The 25,248-nt window shown below is 42.3% G+C and overlaps 1 protein-coding gene across 1 annotated transcript; it reads left to right on the forward strand.

Moving 5' to 3' along the window:
• The first annotated feature begins 1,532 nt into the window (after nt 1-1,532).
• On the forward strand, nt 1,533-24,491 carry LOC126413056 (myrosinase 1-like). The gene is made up of 11 exons (XM_050082954.1): nt 1,533-1,692; nt 6,208-6,341; nt 10,402-10,536; nt 10,630-10,752; nt 11,733-11,916; nt 14,315-14,409; nt 17,630-17,777; nt 20,804-20,952; nt 23,402-23,536; nt 23,968-24,074; nt 24,365-24,491. The coding sequence occupies exons 1-11, from the start codon at nt 1,533-1,535 to the stop codon at nt 24,489-24,491; spliced, it is 1,497 nt and encodes a 498-aa protein (XP_049938911.1).
• The last annotated feature ends 757 nt before the right edge of the window (nt 24,492-25,248 follow it).

Raw genomic sequence — 25,248 nt, forward strand, 5'->3', positions numbered from 1 at the left:
CAACACAACACCCAGTCCCTGAGCGGAGAAAATGTCTGACCGAGCCGGGAATCGAACCCGGGCCCTTAGGATTGATATTCTCTCGCGCCGACCACTCAGCTACCGGGAGGCGAACACATACACATGATGAAATGAAATGGGATGAAATAATTTCTCACTCGGCTGCAATTAAGCACTGAAATAAGTTCACTGGTGAAAAGTGAAAATTCCTGGCATGTCCGAAAGAATAGACACCACACATATATAAATGCATATACGGCTAGACGAACGTAAGATCTCTCTCTCTCCTGAACTCTTGGGGACTGTAACCAATGCCGTCGAGCACTGACTACGACGGACAAGGTCGATACATCAGTAGTGTGCGGCAAGATGGGAATTTGGGTGGGACCGAACTTGTGTACGGATAGCTGAGACAGTCAAGCCGACTACTCGCGAGAAACGGGACATCCAGTTTCGAGTCCCGGTCTGGAGACACTTTTCACTTGTCGCCATTGAAATTATTTCAAAGCCTAATTGCAACCGACTCGGAAATTACATTATTTCATTTCATGGCGGCGCGGGGTAGCCGCGCGGTCTAAGGTCGCCTTGTCACGGTTCGCGAGGCTCCCTCCGTTGGAGGTTCGAGTCCTCCCTCGGGGTTGGGTGTATGTGTTGTAGTTAGTTCAATTAGTGTGTAAGCCTAGGGACCGATGGTCTCAGCAGTTTTGTCCCATAGCAACTTACCAAAAAAAATTTCATTTCATTTGATAATCAGATTTCTTGTCGTTAGGTCACAGAATTTAACAATAATGTTCGTATAGAAAGAGCATGTGGCTAATATGGACATCAAACAAAACGGCAGCTATGTGAAACTGCAAAGCGGAAATACTGTCTGAACTTTCTACCCAGCAGAAAAGAGTGATTTGTGTACACTGTTCTTCACCGTCGTTTGCCGCAGCTGAACTATGCGGATAGAATCAGTCTGAGGTGGGAAATATCCACCCAGGAGATGTTGAGAACGCAGGGAAACTGATGAAGATACTGACAGGGACAGAGTCGCGTAGCATCTGCGGAGGAGCGGCTGAGAGAAAGGAGGAGTGTCTTTCCGACGTCTTTTATCGCTTCGTATGAGCTCAGCCACGGCCTACTCTCTGGGAGATTACCGCGTTTTACCAAGAGATAAGGAAACGTAGGGCAGGTCCAGTGACTGTGCAAAATACCTCGCGGCAGATAAACTGCCGTTTGAAGTAAACACCGGGGGAAATTATACGCTGGGCTAATCGTACACCATAATTCTCGTCGTCGCAACAAAAACAGAGTTTGCTTACTTTTGCTTTAAAGTTCGAGCTCATCAAACAGGCATCTCGTGCCACAATGACGGACTACAAACAAGATGATACGAAGGTCACACCCACGCCCATCTAAAAATTTCTCTAGGCCTTTAATCGACAATGTGTGTGCTCCAGTCTCACTGAAAACACATCTTGCGGTTAGATTAGGCAGATACGCAGAGTATAAAACCGTACATGCACAGGCAGATTGCAGCGGTGAAGATGAGGTCCTCCGTGTGCTTGCTCTTTCTTTTGGCAGCCGGTGTTCTGGGTCGCCCGGGAAGACCTGGAGCACGAGGACCTACCAACAAATTTCCCAAGGACTTCATCTTCGCAGCTGCTACCGCGTCCTACCAGGTGGAGGGCGCCTGGAATGAAGGCGGTAAGAACTCTTTGTCTTCGCGCCTGAATCATTCGGTATTACCTACGCTTAAGCACCAGCATGTTCTTGTGTGTTAAAAGACAGAAATGCCCTGGAAGACCTTTCTCATGTGCAATTTGTCAAGGTGATAGTTTTTCTCAGTAAGACATTTTAAGTGCATGAATATTGCGAAGTTCATGGAGACATTGATCTGAATCAACACCTGCAGACATTTGGTGGCAATAGTAGCTACTCCAGATATAAAATTTCTTACTCAAAAAAATAGACAAATCAAAAAGCACGATCGATTTCGCCCACGTACAACGACAGAGGTTATTCATGCGAATTGCATGTCATATGAAATGGCTGTTTATGAGGCAGAAACTGTTGTAATTGTTTAATATCTACCGGGGCCAAGTTCTTTGATAGCCGCACGGACTTCCATTGGATGGGACATTGTAATGTTGCGAACGTAAGTTCTTCAATCGAGAACGCGAACTTATATTCAGGGAGTTGTTTGAGTCTAGTTGGGCCAGTACGTTCATGAGTCATTCGGAATCAGAGTAGTGGAATTACATGGAGCTCAAATAGATATACGAAACACGAGAATGATGTGGGCGATGAATAAAACAGAGAAAACCTAATGACTACAAAGACTATTAATTAATATTATTCGTGAAAGGTAAAACTACAGCATACGGACTGGATGACATTGTCTTATCTTCAATAACTGTGAAGTCTGTTCAACCCGCTATGGTTTTTACTAATGTGTGACTTGATGAACGCTTGTACTGTGACGCAAGTATCTGCATTTGATGTGCTTCAAAAAGTCCACTCAGCTGAGACTGCGCAGTAGTGACTGTAAAATAAATGGATATTTTAATCAAATAAATTATTGTAAGTGTGCAGGAAATTTTATTATCCGTAAACTGCTGACAGTTGTGGACCGTATTACAACTAAAATACCTTGTGATGCTTTAAAACGAGGCGGAACAGGGGAAACGGTGTGACAAGTATATAGGACAATGTTTGTTTCGTTAGTCAAGTACAACTTTGGGTACAAGGTTGTCACATGATTCAAAAATAAAACGGAATAACTGCCTTAAATGAAGGAAGCAGGGAAGTCAACGGGCAAATCATTACAAACTACAAGCTGTTTCAAAGATGCATCTTATTTCACAACACTGCATCTTTCATGTGAATGAAGGCTGAAACTTGGGATCAATTTTAACTTTGCATCGAAAGTAAAAGTTGACTTTGGCGCCAGCTGTAAGGTGCCAGTTCATGTCGTGTCGTTACCGGCAGGGGTCACTGTGGTGCAGCTATCTAGTTCGCTCACTCCTTTGTTGCACAATTTGTGCTGAGTCGCGATGCCGATAAGACGGCAACAAAAGTAGTTTTGCCTCCTAGGTCGCACGATCTCAAGATTTGCGAATTTTTTGTGGAGAGTAGTGAAAGACGCCGCTTATGTGCCACCCTTTCAGCAGCTTTGGGCGTATTACGACGCCGCACAGCAATAGCAGTGAACGCAGTAACTTCAGACATGGGAATAGTTTGACTATTGCCTTAATTTTTGATGGATTATCCGACAGTGGTAAACAAAACGGTCTAGACGGAACTCTGGTCAGAACTGATGTCGTATGCTGAACGTGAGGTAAAGGAACAAACAGCCCTTTTTCTGTCTTTGGTGTGAATCTCGTCTTGCTCTGGAACAGAAATTGCTATCTAAAGCCAGTGCTGGACGTTCTGGACCTGTTGGAGAACGAATAGTCCGGACAGAACCGTTTTTCTTTTCTTTCTTTTGCTTGTGCCTTTTTCCCACAATGACGCAGGCTCGGCAAGGTTAAACGGATTTGGCAAGGTTAATTTAAGGGGTGCCCTTCCTGCGCCACACCGTACCCCCTGGGACGGAATTAGTGTACCCCAATTGTCTGTGTCCAGCGTAATCCATGGAATAGTGCGAATGTGTTCAGATGCCTGCGAACCATGCAACTGAGGCGGGACGTGGGGACCAGCCCAGTATTCACCTAGCGGGATGTGGAAAACCGCCTAAAAACCACGCACAGGCTGGCCGACACACCGGCCTCTGTCGTTAAGCCGCTGGGCGGATTATATCCAGAGCCGGCGCGCCTACCCGAGTCCAGAAAGCAGCGCATTAGTGCTCTCGGCTAACCTTGCGGGTTCAGTCCGATCGTACCGATATTGGAAACAGAGTTTCTCCCATGAGACGTTTACTCATTCACACAAGAAAACTGTTTCATTTAAAGTGGGTGAAGGAAGATATGCTGACAACTGACCATGAAAGACTGGAAACTTCTTTCGATGAATATATTTTCTGCTGGTATATGACGAATGCACGGAATCATGTTCATCACGAACGATAGAAAGCCTTTTGGAGTAACTTCGTAGGCCACTAATGCTACTAGCTCCGGGAGACCTTCCCATGTTTTAATGACGTGGAATTAGTTCACTGGTCCAGGCAACTAGATCGAAGAGTCAGAACGGCTCCATCGAACTGCAAGACATTAAAATTCCGCAGAATTCCTTGTCAGATTAACGATGATAGTAATATTACCAAACTTGTCATCCAAGATGCTGATTGTCGAGTCTGTCTAAATCTCTGGTTAATTGCTACGAGGAACTTTCGAGAGTAATGAAGTGGCAGGACTGCTACATAAACTTACAACCTCTGTGAAAACCTTGCGTAGGACCCGAAACAACATCAGAGTCGATATTCACTTAACGTGCCAAACGACGAGTTTTGGCGGGGTGCTGTCCTCACATCCAAACACTTCGGGAATGCCTACCACAGCGAATCACAGAAAAGCAAATAAGTCGCCAGGTTTTGATGGAATCCCAATTTGAGGTTACAAAGAGTACTCTGAAACATTGGCCCCTTACTTAGTCTGGATTTACTGAGAATCTCTCGCCCAGCTCAAAGTTCCAAGTTATTAGAAAAAAGCGCAGGCGACTAGTGTATATAAGAAGGGTAAAAGATTGGACCTGCAAAATTACAGAGCAATATCTTTTACATCGGTCTGTTGCAGAATCCTTGAACATATTCTCTGTTCGAACACAATAAATTTCCTTGAGAGGGAAAAGCTTCCGTCAACAAAACTGCACGATTTTAGAAAGCATCATTCGCGCGAAACTCAGCTTGCCCTTTTCTCAAATGAGATCTTGTGAAACATGGCTGATGGGAAACATGCGGATTCCATATTCCTACATTTCCGTAAATCATTTCTCACGGTGGCAGACTGCCAATGTTAACGAAGGTACAAGCATACGAAACAGGTTGCGAGGTATGTGAACGGCTTGAAGACTTCTTTAGTGGCAGAACCCAGTATGTTGTCCTCGACGTCGAGCGTTCATCAGAGACAAGGATATCGTTATCAGCGCCCCAGGGTAGTGTAATAGGGCCGCTGTTATTTTCTGTATACACAAATGATCTGGCGGACAGGGTAAGCAGCAGCCTGTCGCTGTTTTCTGGTGATACTTGGTGTAAAGGAAGGTGTCGTCTTTGACTGACTGTAGGAGGATACAAGATAACTTAGATAAAATTTCTAGTTGGTTTGATGAATGACAGATGTCTCTAAAGGGAGAAAAACGTAATTTAATGCCAATGAAACCCAAAAACAAATCAGTAATGTTAGAATACTGTATTAGTAGTGTGTTGCTCGACACAGTCACATCGATTAAATATGCAGGCATAATGTTGCAGAGCAGTATGAAATGGAATGTGCATGGTAAGGAATGTAGTAGGCAAGCGAATGGTCGACTTCGGTTTATTGGTAGAATTTTCACAAAGTGTGATTCATCTGTAAAGGAGACCACATATAGGACATTCGTGCGATCCATTGTTGAGTACTGTTCGAGTGTTTGAAATCCACACCAGGTCCGATTAAAGGAAGACGTGGAAACAATTCAGAGTCCGGCTGCTAGATTTATTACCGGTAGGTTCTATCAACACGTAAGTATTATGGAGATACTTTGGGACTCAAATGTGATTCACTGCAGGGAAAGCGATGTTCTTTCCGAGGAGTACTATTGAGAAAATTTAGAGTACCGGCATTTGGAGCTGACTGCAGAACGATTCTGTTGCCGCCAACGTGCATTTCGCGTAAGTACCACGAAGATAGGATCAGAGAGCTTAAGGCTCGTACAGAGGCATATAGATAGTCGTTTTTCCCTCACACTATTGGCGAATGGAACACTAAAGGAAATGACTAGTTGTGGTACAGGGTACACTCCGCCACGCACTATACGGTAGCTTGAGGACTATGCATGAACTGTAGCATATATTTCATCCACCAATACTCCCCCAACCGAATTCTTTTAATAAAACCAAATAGCGTTCTCATTCTAAACATTTTATGATATGTATTTTCTAACCGCTAGTATCCTGAGATACATGAGCGAAGAATCTGTGCAGAGTGATATTCAATGTAAGTTGGTGGCTGGAGAACAAAATAATTACCCTCATTTAATAATTCTTCTTTGTACAATGTTTTAACTGTTGATCAATATGTGTTGCAGGCAAAGGTGAGGGCATTTTCGATCGCATGTTCCACACAATTCCGAACATCACCACCGATGGCAGCAATGGCGACGTGGCGTGTGACTCCTACCACAAGTACGAGATAGACATACAACTCGCCAAGGATATGAACGTGAGTGTTTTTCGTAGTTGTATTACTCTTACAACATAGTGGTGATCCTCTACAGAACTGTGATCTATTTTAATGTCTAGTGAAATTTTTGATTCATTATTTAACGATACACAAAATAAGGGCGCCGTAGCTTCAAAATTTGTAGGAGTCCGAAAACTGACGATGCTTGTAATGCGTTGCTTGAGATATCAACACTGATTTCAATTTTCTAGATAAATTGAAAATCAAGAACATTATTCACTCTGTAGACTTCAGTAATAGTAGTCTGATTAATTACATTGCTTGGCAATTGTTAAGGAATAACTGACACTTGCTAAGGAATAACTGGCAATTGCTATGGAGCAATCGGCAAATGCTGCGGAACACCCAGCCAATAATAGCAAAAGGAATTATGGAGGTCGGGATGAGTTAACTCCAGAGAAACCTGTTCACGAATATCCTGGATGCATTGGATAGTTCATGCATCAAGGTGTTTCACGAAGGTCGTCGTCGAACCTATTAGCGTGACATTCGGGCTTGTGGTACGACAACACGTCTTCGAGATATCATTTTAGTAGATGGAAGGCTCGAAGCTGATCGGGGTGTCACTACTATGGCCACAGTGATGGGAGCCTACAAATGTGTCATCTAGCAAGTAAAAAAGGCCGCTGAAGATGAAGATGCCATGCGAAAGCATGCCCGTGGTTGAAGGCGGACCACCACACCGAAAAAGTATCGATACGTAGCCCTAGAGGGGAAAAGAAAGAGACATCTCACTCTTAAGTAGATCGCTGCAGACCCTGCAGCCACTACCGCTGCCCGTGTCTCTACCCTGAACCATTTCGCTACGATTAAATCAGGCTACCTTCTATGATCGGAAGCCTGTTAAATGCATCTCACTACAGTCGTGCCACGGTCGGTCAAGAAAGCGTTCGCTGGTATAAGGAGCATGTTGGCTAGGGGCAGCAACAGAGGTCCGGAGTCATGTTATTCGATAATCCTGTTTCTCTGTGACAAGTGATTCTGGCCACAGGTTAATGCGGAGAAAGAGGGGAACACGTTACACACCACAGATTGTTCATGAACGTCACTGGTATTGCCTAGGAGTTTTGGTGTGTGCAGTCGTTATGCACAATGACCGAACACCGCTGCACATCTTTGCGCGAAGTAACAGCACAGCGGTAATGCAGGGAGACTATTCTAGATCATGTCCATATGGTTACGGGAGTAGTAGGTCCTGACTTGCTCTTTACGGACGACAGTGCCCACTCACACCAGAATGTTAAGGTGTCGGACACACTGGAAAGTCAAGATATTGAACTTCACGGATTTCTCTGTATACTCTCCTGGCCCAACCCTATACCCCATGCCTGGTATGCTCTTGGCAGACATACTGCTCAACGAACACCGTCTCTCCTAAACCTGAAATACCTCAAATCGCCTTGAGAGAGGGATGGAGCAGTATCTCCCAAGGACGCCTCAACACTTTTGTAGCCATTATGCGTAACAGGTGCAAAAAGTGCATTAATGGCCAAGGATGACATACTACTCACTGAGTGTCCGAATTCAGTCTTTATGTCGGTAGTCTGACCTGTGTCGAGCATAAACATTGTTTATATCTGTTACCCTGCTTTCTCTCCCTCCGTTACTGTGTTTCATGTCATCCTTTATTGCCTATGGTTAACTAGTCTAGCTGCTCCTTAGAAATTATCAACCAGTGTATTTATCATACCTAAAGGAAAAACACTAAATAATTCATTGCATATGACTATTGTGTGTCGTAATTGACGACAGTATGATGTAATCATCAACCAAAGAAGTGAAAAGGATGTTAAATCAATGTCGAACATCAGGACACTTTCTGTATTGTATAAGGAATAATTTGCGGAATACGATTCGTCATCAAATTCTCCGAATTTATTATCCTCAACTACAATTGCTTGGCTATGTATAATTTGATGAACGAAGTATTTCCTCTGGTACCATTCTTAAGCTACAAGTCTGCCATTCTATATCACAGCCTTTTGTCAGTAAATACGCTGAGGCTTACAGAAGTATTACATAACTAAGAGGTGAGTGATCAGAGAGCCGCGGCCTTGCGTCAGTTCAGCAGTACCGATCGGCTAGCTCAGCTGGCGGAGAGTAGCTCTCACTAGGAACAAAAGAAAAGAAATAACTTTCGCAGAAGTTTAGAAAAATGTCGTTTGTTTCGTAATATCGTCATGTTCTGCGAGACACAAATGTAGCATTCAGTTAATTAACTTGTTCTTTGAGGGAATAATTCAGAAAAAGCATTTTTGTAGGATAGCTGTAACTGAATGTAGCCCTCTCTTGAAAGGTATGAAATACTCAAAAATTATGAAGGTATTTCTACTAAATGTTCGAAATTGCGAATCAAAACGTAATATACTTAATCGTTTAAAAATTGCTATTGCGTTTAGAAGTGCTTATTCTATATTAATATCATGTTCTCTGTTAACAACTTTTCCTAATTATAAATCGTCGTTTCACACTCAGAGCAACGGAGGAAACAATGAGTGTGTTAGCAGTTCTTGCGCGTGTGTTTGTGGGTGCTATAATCATAAGAGGTCGTCTGATTCTATGTTGAGAAAGTTTAATTTAATTATTTATGTACTTAGTTACGCTGATCGGTATACGGTCTAAAGGCCATCGCTCACAGCCATTCAGGCTTTCCTCCTGAGGTTCTCTTTCTAAACACTGAAGCCAGTAGTAGTCGTGTTCTAAACATCTGAAAAATAATAGTAATGAAATACAAATAATAGTAATAATCGTAATGGTGATAATAATGAATATCATAACGTACCTAATTGATCGACGGAGGGTGGCGGAGAGCGCTAATGCGCTGCTTCCTGGACTCGGGTAGGTGCGCCGGCCCCAGATTTAATCTGCCCGGCGAATTAGCGGTGGCTGGTATGCCGAAAAGCCTGGATGTGGTTCTTAGGCGGTTTTCCACATCCTGCTGGGTGAATACCGGGTTGTTTCCCACGTTTCGCATCAGTTACACGACTCGCAGGCATCTGAAAACGTTCGTACTATTCCATGACTTCCACTGGATGCAGAGAGCTGGGGTACACAAATCTCGTCCTGAGGGGTACGAGGTGGCGGTAGGAAGAGCATCTGGCCACCCTCTGCACCTAACACAGCCAAATCAATAGTAACACGGCCGCCCCCTCTTTGACGCAGGACAAAAACACCAAAAAGACAACAAGAAATAACTAATTATAAGGATCATATTAAAAGAGGCGAAAACACATTTTTAATATCGCAGCAGTTTGGCATCTAATACCAAATGGTTACTAACAAAGACTGTGACAACAATAGGGGGAGAATAAGCTTAGTTAATTGATGGCAGCGTCATAGTAATAGCGATAAAGGATGGGGAAAATTGAAGAAACAGGAATGGTGAAAACAAAACCAGACAAGAAATAACATGAATTTATAGGAAAAAGTAGGGACGGGGTGGAATCGTCAATGCGGGACAAGGAATGTGGGGTAAAATTACATTCATGGACAAAAATAAGGCTATTTAGTTACATCGACAGCGAATCTACTTTAGTGCTAACAAGCTGAATAAAGTTAACATATCATCAGTTCGAGGAATGGTTTGAACAACACAGTGCTTCATTAGGCATGGTCGTATGCCGATGCCTTCCTGCGACCTTCGAACTGACTTACACGGCCAGGTAACATATAAAAACTTAAATTTCGTTTTGATTGCTGCACGATTTTCGATTATACGTAGGCTAGTGGCCAGTTCCACATGCCTCTACATACCGCATCCTGTGACGCGATTGGCAGAGGATGACACGGTGATCGGTCGGACACTATTGACCCGTCCAAGGGCAGAACAGGGAACTTAACCTTTACCTTGCTAGTCAGTTTGTTCTAGAAATTAAATGGAAATGACCTACAGACTATTTTAGCGCTATAAAAGGATACATCAGAAGTTTGGATTCCACAAAGTAAACCTAATGCTGAGTTCGTGAAAAATGAGTAGGGACAAAGTCAAACGTAATTTGAAATTCTAAGCGAGTCTGTCAGCATTGTGTTTGTGCCGCAGGTGGACGCATACCGCTTCTCCGTATCGTGGCCCCGGGTTCTCCCCACCGGAGACGTCAACAACATCAACCAGGAGGGAATCGATTACTACAACAAGGTGATCGACGGCTTGATCGCCAAAGGCATCACTCCAGTGGTAAGAGCAACCTCAGTGATCCGGTTTCTGTACCTTGACATTAGATCACTAATCAAAAGTGACGTCACACGGTGGTGTATATGTTTGTTGCAGGTGACGATGTTCCACTGGGACCTGCCACAGACACTGCAGGACATCGGGGGGTGGCCCAACCCTAGGCTGGCAGACTACTTTGTTGAGTACGCGAGAGTGCTCTACGACAACTACGGTGACAGGGTAAGTGACAAAGGAGTGTTCTGGGGTTACAAAACCGACGTACAACTATGCATTTATCTTCTTATTCAATATTACGCTGGAATTAACTACTGAAATATAAGGAAATAGGCATTTCCATCAACAGTTAGTCGTTCGAGAATAAAAATATGTAGCTTAATAGAAACGACGCTGTCTTGACTTAGAAAAACCAGAAGCAGAAGAAAGGTACGAGAGTTCTATTGCGATGAAATAGATGTATTGAAACTTGCAACCGTGATGGTACGTGGGAACACAGTCTTATGACTGTCTATAAATGTGCCTCTGACTGCAAAAATGATCTTCAATTTCGTTTATTGAGCCATGATCGATTTCGGTGCCACTATCACCACCTATAGTTGCAGCTGTTCACATTAACAAGCATTTTAATGTAGTAGTGCAATGGGCCAGTGTTTTTCCTTCTGACTGTCCACAGAAAAAGTCACATATTCCGAGAACTGTCGCAGTCGCTTGTTCATTTAACGCTTCTTGCGTTTGCCTTATGCCATCCGGAATCTGTATCACAGTGACGAAGTGACTTCATCAAACCTACGCTAACTCTAAAAACAACGCTGCGTGTTCTATACACACCACAAGGTGCACGCAACAGAAGTGCGTGCGCACAATGACGCTATTGTATGGAGTGTAATGTGGTACAATGCTACTTGTTACTGTGTACTGGCACACCACCTTCTGTCTCACGTGCACACCACTGTATGGTCTCTGGATTTCTGGTTTCGTCCTCTAAACGTAGGTGATCTTAGTTCCATCTGCATGTGTCCCCATCTCACTGTCTGCACTTAGTAGCGCGTCAGTTGCTCAACCAGTTGTTGGTTGCAGATATCAAACATTTATCGCTCTACCACATAATTAGACTGAGGTGATATCCAATGGATTAAAGTAAACGAACATAGGATGACAGCTATAGTCCTGTTTAATGAACTAACCACGTGTTGTGTGAACAGGTGAAGTGGTGGCAGACGTTCAACGAGCCGGCCAGTTTCGTCTCAGTCTACTCTGGAGGCTTCCTTATCGCCCCGGGCATCAACTCGTCAGGCGTGGGAGACTACATGGCGGCCTACACCCTGCTCAAAGCACACGCTGGGGCCTACCGCCTCTACGACGAGAAGTACCGACAGACTCAAAAAGGTAAATATCGTTCGTCATTATGGCTCCGCTCACGAAGAGTGAAGCAAATGTGAGCCACGTGGTATTCAAACTTGAGTAACCATCTTTGGCGACCCGGTAAATGAAATTCTAAAATCTTTTAAGAAGATCTGTTTACTGTAAATGCAAGTCTCATATCACGCAAGTCATGTAGTGAGCGATCTCAACAAGTGAGGCCTCCTAGGTTTGATTAGTACAGCTCGTCCAATTTACATTATACGAACCAAAGATCACAATTTGCCTTTAACAGTCACTTCACACCCTGTACGTCACTGCGTCTACAACTAGGTATACACTAAGCACCTCATTGTATGCTGGGGAGTATGCTGGAAGTTCGAGATTCGAACCCGGGCCTCCTGCTTACTAGAAAGGTGCGCTAACCACTACGCAACCGGGCACAGTGGCTTTACACAACTACGTGGACTACCCTAGCACGCCTCCTCAATGCAAATTCCCATTCACGCCTCAGTCCACTCGCTATTCTCCATAAACTCGAACAGCATTTAGAGGAATTTGGTTTGAGGAGCGGGGCGTGATAGGGTAGTTCACGTAGTTGTGCAAAACCACTGTGCCACGTTGCGTAGTGATTAGCGCACCTGTCTAGTGAGCAGGAGACCGGGGTTCGAATCTCGGCCTTGGTACAAATTTCCATACATCGCTCCAGCATGCATACGTGCGATATAGATATTTGAGACCTGAAAAGGTTTCTGGAACCATACAGTCTCGTTTGATCATTCCTATTCTATTCCATTTACATATGGTGTGGGTGAAAATTGATTGTCTGTGTGCCACTATAAACTCTTATCGTTCTCTCACGATCGCTGTGCAGGATAAAACAGCATTGTTGCGCAATAAACCTCGATAACTAATGTTACATAATGTAGTACTGTTCAAGAGGAATACTAAGCTTATCTCCTAGCAATCAAAACAGTCTCTCCCTAAAACTCTGTATCAGCTCCTAAATTTGTTGAATTCCTTATTTTTTTTCACGGAAGCTCAACAATGCCTTACTGAGCTTGATCTTCTGCAGAACACAAGCTGATAACCGCTGATGCAGAGGTCTATCTAAATATTTAACAGTTTAGTGCTAAAAGCAATCGAGTTTAGATGTTAAGACGACCGCTGAAGGCAACTAACGTTCGCATTGCAGTCCCACAAAGAGCAGTGTAGGTTTGTTAAAAATATAATTTTTATTAGGTATTAGTTCCAATTTTGTACGTTGTGCCGCACTCAGTGCCTGTAGAATAAAGACGCACTTTCTAACACTAATCGCTGTTGCAGTACAAATTCATGGTGCCACGAATCGTTGTGAGTCGTTACGCCCATATTCTGTTTATACACTCGTTCTGAGGTTAGCAAAATGTGGCGTCCCGGTAACCAGCAACGAGGGACGTTTAGATTAACGGCTGCAATGTAGCAGTAGTACAAAAATAGTAAATCGCGAATTGGTGAAAGGAAAGCAAGTGGTTGGAAGGGGATGGTGGTTATTGCTTTGTCCATAATTAAAATTATTATTCCTGAGCATATTTACTCTAATAAAAAATTACATCGGACAGTAAAAAACAGAAATCTAATTTACAATAACTTTGTATATTATCACATTGGCATTATCCCGTTGGATTTTCCAAACACAAAGACTCATATGTAGTTCTCTTAAAAACTTAAGGATCTTGCTATCACATGTCATGTTATATCAATACATTGCAGAAAACCCTGATTTGAGTGCAGCATTGTTCAGCTAGATATCAGATCAATGAGATACACACTGAATATACCTCACCACTGAGTGTGCAAGTTCTGTACGAAATGTCGAGTTTTACCAATACGCAATACACTGCGCAGAGATTGCGCATGACATTTGCAGATAGAGATGATGACACATCTTATTTGGTTCGCCCCGACGGAATTCACAAATATTTGGTCCATACAACTTGTATAACTTCGAATCAGTATTACACTGTCTGAAGATGTTGATGACTAATGGTTTGTCACTAAACACCATGGGCATCAACACCCTGCTACTGGCCTCAACATTTCATAAAATTGTTTCATTTCGTCTATGAGATTAGTCCTCAGCGCCCTTTAAATGTGAATACGCTCTTAGCTTTTGAGAGAAGTTTGTGAATAACTTTCAAACCATCTTTTACTTCCTCTGGGTGAAAATTGGGGACATGATATTCATTTCAGTTATCTTCGCTGTCCTATCTCTGCATATTGAATACACATACATTTCCTATCTTTCAAAACTGTTAAACATGCTACCAATGCTTTCTATTTACATTAATTTGCCGAAACGTCGTCCACTTGTTAGTGCCTCGTGTGTTGTTTCTCTTAGCTATCGTACAGAGTGTATAACTGGCATGTATCTCTCTTATCACAGGAAAGGTCGGCATCACAATTAATAACATGTGGTATGAACCCGCCACCGACTCTGCAGCAGACATTGAGGCAGCAGAACGCAAGATGCAGTTCTACGTAAGTACCAGGAACTCTTATAACCTTTCCTGTATTACAATAAGGATGTTAGTACCCTTCAGATGGATTAACACGGTGTGCCATAACATTATTTAGACAACCAGCCATCCAACATTAATTCCTGGCTAAATTTGAAGAACTGTTTCTTCAGAGTTTCATTCATTATGAGACAATGTTCTTAGAACCATTCTTGTGTTTTGCTTTTCTAATAGTGATCAGACAATGTTATGTCATCAGGTCCAAAATATACTGTTCAAGACGAAATGCAACCCACTGAATGACTTTATTAAGATTGTTTATAGTCCTTATAGTCACGAATAAACATACTAAGGAAAGCTACGCTCTAAGACAAACAAGCTACGTACCATGAAGGAATTATCCAAATGGAACAAATGGAACGGAAATGGGTAGATGGGTTGTACACGTACAGACAAACAAATGATTGCAATTTCAGAAAAATTGAATGTTTTCTTCAAGAGAAAGTGCTTCACAAATTGAATTCGTCACTAGCGCGTAGGTTTACTTCTGGGCCTTATGCAAGCAGTTATTCTGCTTGGTAGTAGTTGGCAGAGTTTCTGCTTGTCCTCCTGAGGGATATCGTGCCAAATTATGTCCAATTGTTGCGTTAGATCGTCAAAATCCTGAGGTGGTTGCGGGGTCCTGCCCATAATGCTCCAAATGTTTTCAACCTGGGAACATCCGGCGATCTTGGTGGCCAAGGCAGGGTTTGTCTAGCACGAAGACAAGCAGTAGAAACTCTCGCCGTGTACGGGTGGGTATTATTGAATTGTAAGCCCAGGATGTCGTGCCATGAAGGGCACCCAAACAGGGTATAGAATATCGTCGACGTACTGCTGAGCTGTAAGGATGCCACCCATCCAGCCATAGGGGTCCTGCTATGAAATGAAATGGGGCCCAAGACCATCACTCTTGGTTACTGAGCCTTATGGCGGGCGGCAGTCACGCCGGTATCCCACCACTGTCTTTCCAGACACGTTTTCGGTACGGAATCTTATTCCTGGAGTAGAAGCGATGGGATGACGCACTGTCTGTCAATCGCCATACGGCTTGACAATCAGGAGTGAAGGTCTGGGGTGCCATTTCATTTCAAAGCAGGACATATATTGTTTTCATCCACGGCGCCCTTAGATCACAGCGGTACGTCGACAATATTTTACGCTCCGTAGAAAAATTTTGTAGCAATATGGACAGTGCTCTCCATGCATCTCGGGATGTTGCGAATTTAACGCGCCAGTTGGACTGAATTTGGCACGATATCGCTTGGGGAGGACTTGCAAAAACTCTGTCAGTCAATGTATAAAGGCCGACGGCAGACAATCGTGTTATTGACTTGATCAATTTGGCAAGCACTTTCTCTTTCATAAATCATCCAATTTTTCTCAAATTTTAATCACTTGTTTGTCTGTACATGTATGTCACTTTTACAGATTTCCGTCCCATTCGGATAATTTCTTAGAGGTGTGTTTTTTTGATTTTTTTGCCCTTGTGTGTAAATATATGTTTTGGTCACTTATGTGAACAATTGCATCCGCACAATAAAGCTAGATTCTACACATACACAGAAAATATTGCGACTTTTTCTTCCATGTAAAAAAGTTATCGAATTTGTTAGAACGGATGTTCCCTTGGATTTAATTCAGTTCCATCGTCAATTCCGCTTCTTACTGTTTCAAACAAAAGGGATGTTAGTGATTTCAAAGATATAAATCTGTTGGGAGAACACGAACATCGAAGAAAAGGAATAGGAGTATTGGGGTTTAATGTCTCGTCGATGACAAACAAATAGTTCAAATGGCTCTGAGCACTATGGGACTTAACTTCTGAGCTCATCATTCCCCTAGAACTTAAAACTACTTAGACCTAACTAATCTAAGGACAAATTCGGGAAGGGGATGCATAGTGCAGGAAATCGAAAGGTTGGCTTTCAGTGGATCCAGCCTAGTATTTGCCTCAGTTAGTTTAGGAAAAAATCAGAAATTTTGAATATGGATGAGAAATACAATTTGTTTCTATAAATCTGAATGGCTACATGAGAATTTGAACCAACGTACTGCCGAATGAAAGTACAGTGTCTCACCTTCTGGACTGCCTCCAAAAAAGTTTCTTAACGCATCTTGCAGGTTTAGAAATGTATATAGAAAAGTGCTTTTATTTATGAAGCAAAAGCTTCTTACAGAGCCTGCAGACTAGAAGTATAGATAGTTAAACGAACAACAAAGCACAATGCACATATAGTCAGAATGCTGTGCGTTAAATATGGCGCATATGTTGCCAGCGACGTAGGAAGACTTCGGCTTGCGCTACAAATCAGGCTGTTACCACAAACTTTATTTACAATCACTACCATTCAGTTCGTTCAAAAGGCTCTGAGCACTATGGGACTTAACTTCTGAGCTCATCAGTACCCTAGAACTTAGAACCACTTAGACCTAACTAATCTACGGACATCACATACATCCACGCTGGAGGCACGATTCTAACCTGCGACTGTAGCAGTCGCGCGGTTCCAGACTGTAGCGCCTAGAGCCGCTCGGCCACATATTATTTACAGTCACTTTCAAGCCTTACTTATGTGTCTAGCTACCCTACAGGCCAGAGTTCACCATCCTTACGGAAGTCACATGCCACATAGTACATAGATTAGGGGCGAAGGAAAAGTCTGTACAGTAATGGAGAACGCAACAGGACCATGCCTGGAAAAGTACTGTGGTGTTCAAAGGAATTTTCATATTGATGACTGCTTTACTGTAGTCAACACCCTCTTACAGCCTATTTCATTAACAGAGTTTGTCTGCAGCTGTATCACAGAAAATCCCAGAAGGGTCCAGAAGAACAGAAACTGTCGCAGATAATTCCAATTGATAAGTATGCAAGCGAGCAGCTTGCTAGAAGGGTCGAATATAAGTCACATGATCTCAGCTTCACATGCCTTAATTTGCAGCATGTCACTACTGGACATGCCCATGTCGTCAATCGTCTCCTAGGTTCCGTATTGACAGTGTGACCAACACTTAATTACTTTCAGTACTCTTTCCAAGACGAAAAGAAATTCCATTCGTTTTGCCAAAATCATTTTTCGCATTCCAAATACATGCAACTATTTAACTTATGATCATCTGAGACAGTATGTGTGGAAGAATTACTAGCTTAAGATTCTGCACTTTGGCTACTGATTTCACCTAAGGAATTTATGTTCCAGTCTGGCCTGTACAGTCACCCGATTTTCACGGCCGAGGGAGACTGGCCTGAGGTGGTGAAGCAGAGGATTGCGGCAAACAGTAAGGCTGCGGGCTACCCCAGGTCCCGACTAGTGGAGCTCACACCGGAGGAGGTGGAATACATCAGGGGTGAGTAAACGACACCAGCCACAGCTAGTGCGGTCTGCTGGGCTTGTTCGTGCTTGAATTCTGTCCATTATAAAAGGTTCTTCAAAAGTACTTTCAGGGTTTCAGATGACCACAGCATGAAAACATCAAGAAATACGAAAAAACTTCTCGTATCAGCGGATATAGCTTGTCTCCAAGATTCTACTGGTAATTTGCGCCTTGCCATAGTTGGAGAGCGCACTACTATTGGCAGGTATTTAAGAATATGGCATGTAATAGATTGATGGGTGCGTTTCTTGTCGCTGAATTCGCTAAATGAAAGTCAGTTGTGACGTTCAGCGTCAGTTTCGGGCCAGATATCGTTTAAAATCTCCAACGGACAGAAGAATCCATGAAGGTACGACAGATTCCGGTAGACTAGCTGCTTATGTAGTGTGAAGGAAACAAACTGTCCAGGACTATCAGCAGAGACAGTGAGCAATTGTGGGAATCGTTCGTCAGGAGGCTTAAGAAATAGTCGACACATGCGAGCAGAGAACTGCAGATACCACAGTCAACTGTCACCTCATCCTATACAATCGTCTGCTTGTGAAACCATACTGGATTCACTTGCGTGCGCTGACTGCTTGGCAGAATGAGCTTCGTCCTGTATTTTGGAATGACTTGCAGTAACACAGAAATCGATTTTCAGTGACAAAGCCACATTCCATGTATCTGGTAAGGTGAATTGTCATAACGTTCATGCTTTTGGCACAGAAAATACATAAAAAGATTATAGAACATATTCATGATTCACTTACAGTTAACTTCTTGTACGCCACATCCTCTTCAAAAGCTTTATGAACCATTTTTCTTTGCGGAGAAAATTGTGACTGGTTTCATGTACTTGGTCACACTGCAGTAATGGCTTATTCCACCATTACAGCAAGACAGCAGAGATTTCATTTTGCAACATGATGGTTACCTCAGTGTCGAATTGCTTCAGCGTTGGATTGGTCATACTTCCTATCATAATGCTCTTCCTCTCCAGCCCACAGTCATCTGTCTTTGATTTATAATTTTGGGTTACGTAGAAGACAGTCTGTTCCTGCGTCTGCCATCACTAAATCTGAATAAGTGACAACGAAAGATAATTAGTGCAGTCGCTGATATCGACCGTGACTCCTTGAGATCCATATGTCAAGATTTTGGCTAAAGTATTGACATTTGCCACGTAGCAAGTAGCGCTTATACTCAGCACCTGTAATAAGTTAAAAACTTGGAGACATGCTCATGTCACTGATATGTGTCTCTTTTCTGCATGTCTTGCAGTTTTCGTGCAGTCCTCTTCTGAAACCTCAGAGATACTTATCAATAATCCTGTTGGAATGCCAAACACAAATCACATTTCTACAGCTAGGAGTCATAGGGGACCGAGCTACTTACACTCAAGTAACACCTCATTGTTTTTTAATTCCTCACTCTTTTTCGTCAAACAGGAAAGACTCTCACAATGGAACAGTACATTTGTTAATAAGAAACGTTAGAGAGCAATCATACCCAAACCGAAAGTTCTATCTTGATATTGCTCCCATGCACTTAGGAAATACTGTAAAGTTTTTCTGTATTTTACTTAGAGTTCTCCACTGTTTCAGTTGCATTCGGGGCCAGACTTTTCTCAGGTATAAGTGTTATGAATAAGGAATTAACATCATTTTATTCTTGGCAAAATATCGAAGTGGAAACAAGACAAAAATGCAGGGAAATGTATTCTTTTGGACTACATGAAGCGATAATAGTATCTTGAGCTTCGCTGTTAATGAGACTCTGTTGGATTCAGTTATGTTATACAAATATCAGGAGATGAAAACATGGAGAGGCATGAAGTGACTGATCATGTTGGTACAGTTTGTATAACTTGAGCTTCATACTTTGATTCACTGATAATGCTGATAAGTCTTTGACCTGTCACTTCCAGAATTGATTAAGTGTATACAAAGAAAGGTGGAGTCTCAGCTTTATTTGATGTGCACATGAGTATGCGAGAAACTATTTAAAATCTCTACTAACAGAGCCTCACGGTAAATAGGTAATATCTCGCGAATATCTACAATGAGAATTCCAAGAACTAGTAACTGGGGTATGATCAAGAAACAGGCTCCGGCATTGGATGTTCCGTTCTCGTAGATACAATACAGATAAAAATTAGCCATATAACCGGTCATTGAATAGTGTACAAACAATCAAGCAACTAATGCTGTATCCGTAAATGGAACGAAGGATCTTCTGCATATTGCAGCTAAAGGACAAACTTTCCTATGCAGTGTACAGCTATTATCACACATAAAAACACATAACATGTTCTCTAAGAGTACCAAACAAGTACTGCCTGTTATCTTCATGAACTGATAGTGAATTTATCTTGTTTGTAATAGTTATCAGTCGCTTTTAAGATTCTGACCCACAAAAAATGAATGGGTGAATTTATCAGGTATAAAAATTAGAAATAAACCACATCATTTCAAACTCATGTATATGTCAGTATTGCAGGATTACACCATTCTACCTCACTGGTTACCATTGGGTGTTATAGAGTATTCTTTTGTTTTGTTTTCATTACTGCGAAATTTCTGCCCTGGAGCCGTTAACAAATGTTTGCAAATCTATAGCCAATAAAAAATGGATCTTCAGATAACACAATGATAAGAACGAAAATGTACAAAGAGACAGGACTATAGCGACGTCTCGCGATAATACTTTACAAGCATTTGAAATTAGTTTCGCAATAGAAATTGCACAGTAATGAAAACAAGATAAACAGATATTTTAATTAATTTAATAACAGGTAGTGTGGTGATCTTGCCTTTCAGACTATTTTTGGTGACCGTGAACCTTGACGCAACTGAATATTTCGCGTTTTCTATCGATAAGAGAAAAATCTGTCAGCTTGTGCGATTTATGAAGTATTTTCTCGATCCGTTTCTTGCATGGTTAAACAAACTTCTACATTTGTGAAAATGCTGTATCAGCTATAAGTACGTGTGTGACAGTGGACAATCCGATTTCAGGCACGTCTGACTTCTACGGACTGAACCACTACACGGCCAACCCAGTATCAGACGGCTCCAGCGGCTACGACCCCTCCATGGAATTTGACGCGGGCGTCGTTATCGGGGAATACACGGACGCACCGCAGGCGGCATCCACCTGGCTCAGGGTTCGTAGCCTCGCTGTACAGAGAGTCACTCATTTCTGTCTGTCTTGTGCTTTATAGCTCTGCTCTGTGATACATTTTTAGTGAAACCGAACGAGAGACTTGCAAGATAGTACACACAACGTCCTCGATTATTTGTTGTATACAGTGTGTTTCAAAAAAATTTAAACGAACTTTGGAGGCAAGTTCCTTACGACGAAAGAAGAAAAGAAATTCATATAATCATATGTGCGAAAATCCTTCGTTTTCGAGTTATTAATGGAAGTTAACATTCCACGACTTTCCAGGTGCAATCTAACAATGGCACTTAGCTATGCAGCCGTTTGACTCATTGCAACCTAGATGGTGTTTTGTTGCCAGGGAGAATTATTTACATTCGTCATTCGTCTCTCTTCAACGTGTCCATTGCGTGTATTTACTAGAAGTACCGAGTTATCTAAAACTGCTTCTTTCTAACATGACTGGATGTTTATTTCGTGAACGGCCACACATGATTTTTACATACAACCACACAAATGTTACTAGATACAAGGCCGCACATCTACGTTAGACGGCTTTTCCAGAGCGAAGACAACTGAGTCATCCAGCCTCTGGTGCTGTGTATCGGTGCGTTGCCGAGTTCAGATCCTTAGCATCACAGGTTGTTAATCGAAAAAGACCACGTGTTGCTTATACGCTTGACAAGAAAAATCACATTCTATGGGCTATCGAAGAAGAGCCTGACATCAGCGCAAGACATGTGGCCCTGGCATATCATACTTCTCCAAGGTCAGCATGGAAGATTCTTCACGAACCACTCGCGTATCCGTACCATCTTCAACTTCTGCAGGCCCTCACGCCTGTCGATCACGCACCAAGGGAGAACTTTTGCCAGTGGTATGTCGCAAAAACTGCCAATCCATTGTTTGTCTCTTCAGTTTTGTTTATAAACGAGGCAACGTTTAGAGGACATGAAACAACAAATTGCATCGACCAAACCATATGGGACGATCTCAGTCCTGATACTACAATACAGGCTAGAATCAACATCAGTTTAATTGGATGAGACTGTCTGGTAGGGTCATACGTTCTCCAAGCATGTCTCACGATGGTGGTGGTGGTGGTTAGTGTTTAACGTCCCGTCGACAACGAGGTCATTAGAGACGGAGCTAAAGCTCGGGTTAGGGAAGGATTGGGAAGGAAATCGGCCGTGCCCTTTCAAAGGAACCATCCCGGCATTTGCCTGAAACGATTTAGGGAAATCACGGAAAACCTAAATCAGGATGGCCGGAGACGGGATTGAACCGTTGCCCTCCGAAATGCGAGTCCAGTGTGCTAACCACTGCGCCACCCCGCTCGGTATGTCTTACGAGATCTGTCTAAAGGGACTTAATTCAGGACACTCCAACACCTAATAAAAGATGTGACCCTGCAAACAAGAAGAAACATGTGGTTTATGAGTGACGTAGCTCCAGCACATTTAAGTCTCAGTGTAAGGGATGCACTGGCTGGTATCTACCGTGACAGATGTACAGGTAGAACAGATCCAGTTCCATGGCCTCAACGTTCCTCCGACCTCAGTCCTTTGGATTATGATCTTTGGGGACATCCTAAGCAATTGGCCTATGCAGCAGACCCCCCTCAGATGCATAAAAATCTTCAATGACGTATCAGGGAAGGCTGAAAAACCCTTCGAAACCATCAGGCAGTATTTGTAATGGCGCGACAGTCTATGTTTTGACCAGTGCATGCGTATTTAGAAGCAAGAGGGGACGTTTCAAGCATTATTGTGAGTTAGTGACTCGATGATCTTCGATTACCTAAGCAGGAAGTGTTCATATATAACTTGAAAACGGATTTTCGGACAAACGTTGATGTGAATTTTTTTCTTATATTGGTGAAAGGGACCTGTGTGAAAATTTGTGGAAGTATTTTTGAAACACCCTGTATATCCCAGTTTCCTATCATCTCTACAGTTCGTATATCCTACAGCTCTCTCTACTACCATGGAAACTACTCCCTGATATGTTAGCACATTTGCTATCGTCCTACCCTTTCTTCTACTCAGTATTCTCCACATATTCCAGTACTCGTCAGTATCCCACAACCCATGATTCACTTCCATTCTACGCTGTACTCCATATGTAGACATTCAAAAAATTCTTCTCCAATCTGAGACCTATTTTGGATACCACTGGACTCCTTTTAGCGAAGAATTCCCTCTTGCCTATGATAGCTCGCTTCTTACATCCTCCTTGCCTTGTCCGACAAGCTTTATGTGTCTTGCAAGATGGCACAGTGTCTTCCCCCCGTCTACCACAAGTTTATCGCATGTCACATGTCTGCTACATGCAATATTCTGCAGTAGCTTCACGTTTTAAACAATAAAAGACAAGGCAAAGGGAAACACCTGAACATTTCTACGATGTTATCCTTCATGCCAGCACGTCTAATTGCCACGTTACTCTTGCAGAGCACTCCTTGGGCCTTCCGCAAGCTGTTCAACTGGCTCGCCCAGCAGTACCCTGGCTACCCGATCTTCGTCATGGAGAACGGCTGGTCCGACACTGGAGAACTCGAGGACCAGGGCCGAATAGACTACTACACGGTGTGTACTCTGTCCATCTGTTTTGATGCAAAGGACATTATCAGAAACTTATGCTGTATGTCTTCAGTAGGTTGTCAGTGAGAATTTTTTGGAAAAGTAGAAAATCCATACACAGGTCACATTTTTTGAAAAATAGATGAAATTATTGATGTTGCGTAGCATATAAGGAGACACTGTGGACACGTCACACTCACAAATATTTCTCAACAACATTTAAAAAACAATTATCGTGTTATTTGTGAACATGGTAACAGAGCTCTCTGCAGTGGGACTTTGAAAATGTTGCACTACACCATCGCACCCATATTTACATGAAACAGATAAACAGTGTTGGATTCGTTTTTTCTGTAAACGTGGTTCCATCATCTTAACCATTACATATATTTCATAGCTTCTATTTATGAAAATATAGGTTCTTTTGTTGTTAACAGAGCTACTTGGCTGAGATGCTGAAGGCTATTAATGAAGACGGCGTCGACGTCATAGGTTACACAGCCTGGAGTCTCCTGGATAACTTTGAGTGGGGCACAGGATTCACGTAAGTAATTCTAGACAAACGTGATCAATTGCTTTCAAACATTGTTATTACTACTACGGGCTATGACGTTCTCGGAGTATCTCAATTAGATAGGATAAAAAATTTACCAATTCCAGGAGGACATATGCAAGATGTGTGTCTTGTAAACGTAACTGCTACGCGCACATCTGTTATTACACCCAATCATGTAGATGTAACGTGATAACTAAAAAGATACACTAATTGCAGCCATAAAATGCTTTCACTTCATGTGCAGCTTGTTTAAATATTATACTTTTCTGTTGTTTCAGGACAAGATTTGGACTTCACTATGTGGACTTTAATGATCCGGATCGCAAAAGGACGCCTAAGGCATCCAGCAAGGTCCTTGGACAGATCTTCAAAACGAAAACACTTCCAGCTAAATACCTGAAGTAATGCCTGAGAATGTGTGCACTGTGGAAACAATAAAGAAACTGTGTTAATTACTCACATCATGTATTTTCTTCTCTATTACACCCACTTTCCATATATGACTTACGTAAAGAGTATCTTCGATCTCCACCTGAGGACGTAATTTCCCATAATCTGGAATCGTTTCTCTGGAATAAGGTTGAAAAATGAACTGTTTCTGGCTCAGAAAGTTCTGAGTTAGAGTCCCATCAAACAAATTTTCTGAAGTTTTATCTGTTTTCCGTGAATTTCGAAACACTTAATATTTAAATACTTACTATTGTAGCGTAATTTCTTGTTTCTAATAGGAAATGGTACACGCCTGGTCCATACAATCCTTACTCAACAACATATTTTCTGGTATAGTGTAGATCAGTTCTAGATCGATACAAGTATCTTTCTCCAGATTCGTTACAACAGTAACGAATCATCGTTGTTGGAGTTCGGGGTTAAAAATTTCCCCCATTACTTTCAGGTAAATAATGAAAACTATAGGCAGACAGAATATTGTTCATAATGTTTTCTTCGTCTTGATTATCTGGAAGATTTAATTGTACACAAGTCATCTGTCGGATATTCTTATTGCCCATGTAGGCAAACTATAAAACTTTATTTGAAACGCTCCTGAAAAGCAGAGACGCTCAAATAATACTATGTACAGAAAGCTGGTTAAATCCTACAGTTGATAGCAGTGAAATTATAGGGAAAATTTAAGACTATATCAAAAGGATAGGCTAATAGA

This window comes from Schistocerca serialis, chromosome 7, assembly GCF_023864345.2.
Source record: "Schistocerca serialis cubense isolate TAMUIC-IGC-003099 chromosome 7, iqSchSeri2.2, whole genome shotgun sequence".
NCBI classification, from domain to species: Eukaryota; Metazoa; Arthropoda; class Insecta; order Orthoptera; family Acrididae; genus Schistocerca; species Schistocerca serialis.